Raw genomic sequence first — 4,111 nt, 5'->3', positions numbered from 1 at the left:
TTCGTTTCAACAATACTAAGATTTGATTTGTTTAACCATAAGACTTCATTCCACATTGTTATAGAAAATAGATTATCCCTATTAGACACTTTGTGAACAAAAATGTTTTGTTTGTTTGTTTTGGGTTTAACGGCGTTTTTCAACGGTATTTCAGTCATGTAACGGCGGGTAGTTAACCTAACCAGTGTTCCTGGATTCTGTACCAGTACAAGCCTGTTCTCCGCAAGTAACTGCCAACTTCCCCACATGAATTATCAGAGGTGGAGGACGAATGATTTCAGACACAATGTCTTTTATCAAATCGTCACGGAGAACATACGCCCCGCCCGAGGATCGAACTCGCGACCCCGCGATCCGTAGACCAACGCTCTCCCTACTGAGCTAAGCGGGCGGGCTGAACAAAAATGTACTGAGTCAGTTTGTAGAAGAGCTGTCCCAATGTTTCTTGTGCTATAATGAAAATGAATCTAGCCATACATCCTAACAGACATTGAAATTATTTAAAATCATAGAACTCACTTTCAAACAACCCGACAAATGGACTCCAAAATATCTGTACTAAGCCCAAATAACCTATGGCATAAGGGGAGTCCTACAAATGCCTGCAGAAACGTACTATGTATGAAGGCCTTTAAAATGACTTTAACTAGATCTGAAGTACAAATGGTAGAAACTTTACCTATAAAATGTAAATACAATCCTGTCATTTGATAAAATGAAATACAGATCATTGAACGTATATGCCTCTTGTATTGTGCAAAATTGTCTTTCTGGAATGGTGGTCTGTGGGCCTGTTTCTGTAAGTCCTCTAGTTTTTCGATTTCGTAACCCAGAAATTAGCACAGACCATAAGTTATTTCAGATACAACATGCAAAATTCTGGATATTTATTACATGTATTGGTTTACAGAAAAGATAATAAATTGAAATAAGCTTATTTACTTAAATGATTATTTACGAATAGGTAGTTCAATTTACTGGCATTTGTGTTGGTGTTTTAAGCTTTATTTTTTATCTGAATGAAATCAGTATTAAACAATGATTTCTTGGAAGGTTAATGTTCAATCATTATTCTTCCAACATTGATTTCTTTAGACCTAACCATTCTTGCTAATTTTATAATGCTAACCCTGACAAAAACCGCATTGCCCGTCCTTTTGTCCAAATATCATATTCTGGATAACTTCTCTAAACGATTTCAACAAATTAGGTCAAAATCTAGATAAATCGATTTGTTTGCATGGCCAGTTGTTTGGACAATGCACGGTTAAGGAAAATGACCCCATAAAACCCTAACAAATGCTGTGTATTGCGGAATACCAATGAAAGTATTCATAGTCTTAAGGGATCTGATACTACTTAACAGAAATGTATCAATATCAAGTAAACAAGCACATCTTGTCAAGCCACTGTAAATGCGATATAATTGATGTATGTTTTATTAGTATTGGTCCTATGAAATGTTATAAAATGTGCAATACCGTTAAAATGTCCGGAAACGTTCGGTGACAGTTTAAGGGAATCTGGCCCAAGCTTAAAAGATACTGCTATTCATCTTTCTTAGAGGATTGTAATGCACCGATATAGGTTTAATTTCCATATTTACGCCAACAATTAAACACATCCTGCACATAAAAATGTTCTATAATAAAAGTTTGTTATACCGAATCAGCTGTTTTAACAGTTTTACCAAGAAGACACTTTAAACACACGAAAAATGTATGTGTTGTGATTTTTAATAACGATTCATTGAAATATATATAGAATTTTTTTTTATTATGTATCCGATTTTATTTAACAAATTAAGCATTAAAGTTTTTGGAATGCTACTGTACTTATATGTATATAAGCTAGTCAAAGACATATCCACCTTAGCATATTTACACATTCCATTGCTCAGAATATAAAAGGTGTAGCCACATGTCTTCCCTGGTTCTTGTAGAAATATCTTGTCACAAAGGCCCGTATAATAACATACACTAGTCTTATGTATTGATTTATTTTAACTTTGTCTGAATTCAAGACCATAGTCGACATCGACTCAAGGATGCCAACAATGGTTTCAAGTTACACAGACACAGGTGGCCATATGGCGACTTTCCAGAGTTTTGTCGTAGAAGAAGATCCTGGTGTATCATAAATTATATCTTACACGGGCGAGCACGAGGATACAACAAATGGTCATTCGCATACCAACTACATAGCTTCATTAAGAAAAGAATTCTACACAAAATAAATAAAATTCCACGGCGGTGAGGGGAAAGCGATTCCATGTTTGTGACCTAAACCACTCGGCTGCGGAGGGTCTTGATGAACAATTGAATAAGTGTTACTAAATATGTAAATCAAACAGTGAACCACAACTTACATATTTCTCTTACATAACTATAAAATAAAAATCCCTTATTTTTGTATACAGAAGATATAGAAAATATTTAAAGATAAAACAGATATTCACTTTTTCACCTATATACCTGTATATACGTCAGAGATTCCTTTTTTCATGATAAACGTTCTAAGATCCTGATTATTTACATATGTACTTAGACATTGAACTTACGCTTCATATACCGTTAACACCGTTAACTTGGCACTGAATAAATAGCTAGACAATCAGAAGAATTTACTGACGATCAAGTTGTCGGTGTTTAACAGTATTCTCACATCCATTCAATCAGATGTGTATATATATAGTTTGAAAGCACTTCAGTTGCGCCAAATGAATTTTGGTTTTCATGTGAATATATCGACTTTAAAAGTATTTATTTTCACACATAAGATTTAAAAACATTACGATGAAAGTTGGAATATTGGGAAAAATGACATGTTTAAACACGATTACATTTATTGTTATCTTACAGTCATTTGTGGGACTGAAGTGTAGCAATGTTATGAAAAGCAATCATGGAACTGCCGGGAAAGATCTCGATGCGCAAATGCTGATTGCACTTGGAAGAAAAATGAACAAACCATTACTTACGATTATAGGAAAGGTGATTGAAAATCATCATTTGTGTACAGCTTGGTCCGAATGGACAACTTGCAGCGCCACGAGTATTGATTTCTTTTCGACTAGAAACCGAACCAGAAAATGTGCGTTGGATAGGTCAAGAAATTATGGCGTACCGGAGGCACAAACTGGCGTTTGTGAAGGTATTTGTCCCACGGATTACAACATGACGGCAGATGGGTTCTGCATGAAACATTACACCACAAAGAAATCTCGTGATGACGCGGTTCGAGTGTGCAAGGATGACGGAGCGTTTCTAGTCAACATTGACTCGGATTCTAAGTACGAAGCCGTTAAAACTATACTGATTGCAGACGACGAGAAAGAAAATTTACATATCGATGGCTGGCGTAAGAATTTGACTTCTCAATGGGAGTATACTTACGGATCTAAGATCGGCTACGTACACTGGTACAGCGGCTATCCCAACACTGGTGCCAGTAGCTTATGTTTGATGTTGACTGGGTATAGGACAGTAACTAACCAACAATTCCTTTGGTTCAATCATCCATGCACAACAGCGTATCCGTTTATCTGCGAAGTTCCAGCATGAAAAGCAGTTGTACTTTTGTGTAACATGTTGATTTAATCCACCTATATTTCACGTTCTCAAAGCTTCACATCTACCTAGCATTGCAATGGATTTTTACTAAGTGTAAATATAACATAATTATAAATAGTAGTTGCTTATCATCAGTTGACTAGTGAAACATTTTTAATTCCTAGGTATAAACATGCAAGTCATATTTCGTCAGTCTTATTTCTGATGACAAGCTTTACAGCTTGATGAAAAACTGTCTAGACTGTTCAACTCAGTTCAGAGGACAATTAACCCCTGTTCTTGAAAATTTCCATATTTTCAATATGCATAATTCTTATTCATATATCCTTGTGAAATCACTGCTTTTGTTGCGCCGAGGAAAGTGTGCTACTATATTATAAATACTGTATAGCAAAATCGTGTTTTGCTTAAATTTATTCACTCAAAATCGGTTTTATGTCACCAGCATTTTTCACGTTTTAGTGTACTGATAACTCCAAAACACAGTTTTCTATACATTATTTCTTAAATCAAATAAAAAGATCCAACCAGTGATTCTG

General features: G+C 35.2%; 1 protein-coding gene across 1 annotated transcript; it reads left to right on the top strand.

Moving 5' to 3' along the window:
* The first annotated feature begins 2,819 nt into the window (after nt 1-2,819).
* LOC128547577 (uncharacterized) lies at nt 2,820-3,563 on the top strand. The gene has a single exon (XM_053520586.1). The coding sequence runs from the start codon at nt 2,820-2,822 to the stop codon at nt 3,561-3,563; it is 744 nt and encodes a 247-aa protein (XP_053376561.1).
* The last annotated feature ends 548 nt before the right edge of the window (nt 3,564-4,111 follow it).

This window comes from Mercenaria mercenaria, chromosome 12 (assembly GCF_021730395.1).
Source record: "Mercenaria mercenaria strain notata chromosome 12, MADL_Memer_1, whole genome shotgun sequence".
Classification (NCBI taxonomy): domain Eukaryota; kingdom Metazoa; phylum Mollusca; class Bivalvia; order Venerida; family Veneridae; genus Mercenaria; species Mercenaria mercenaria.
This window is presented reverse-complemented; position numbering and strand designations above follow the sequence as displayed.

Bases quoted from the DNA above. Each gene is read 5' to 3' on its own strand.
- LOC128547577 (XM_053520586.1), top strand. From the start codon at position 2,820: ATGACATGTTTAAACACGATTACATTTATTGTTATCTTACAGTCATTT.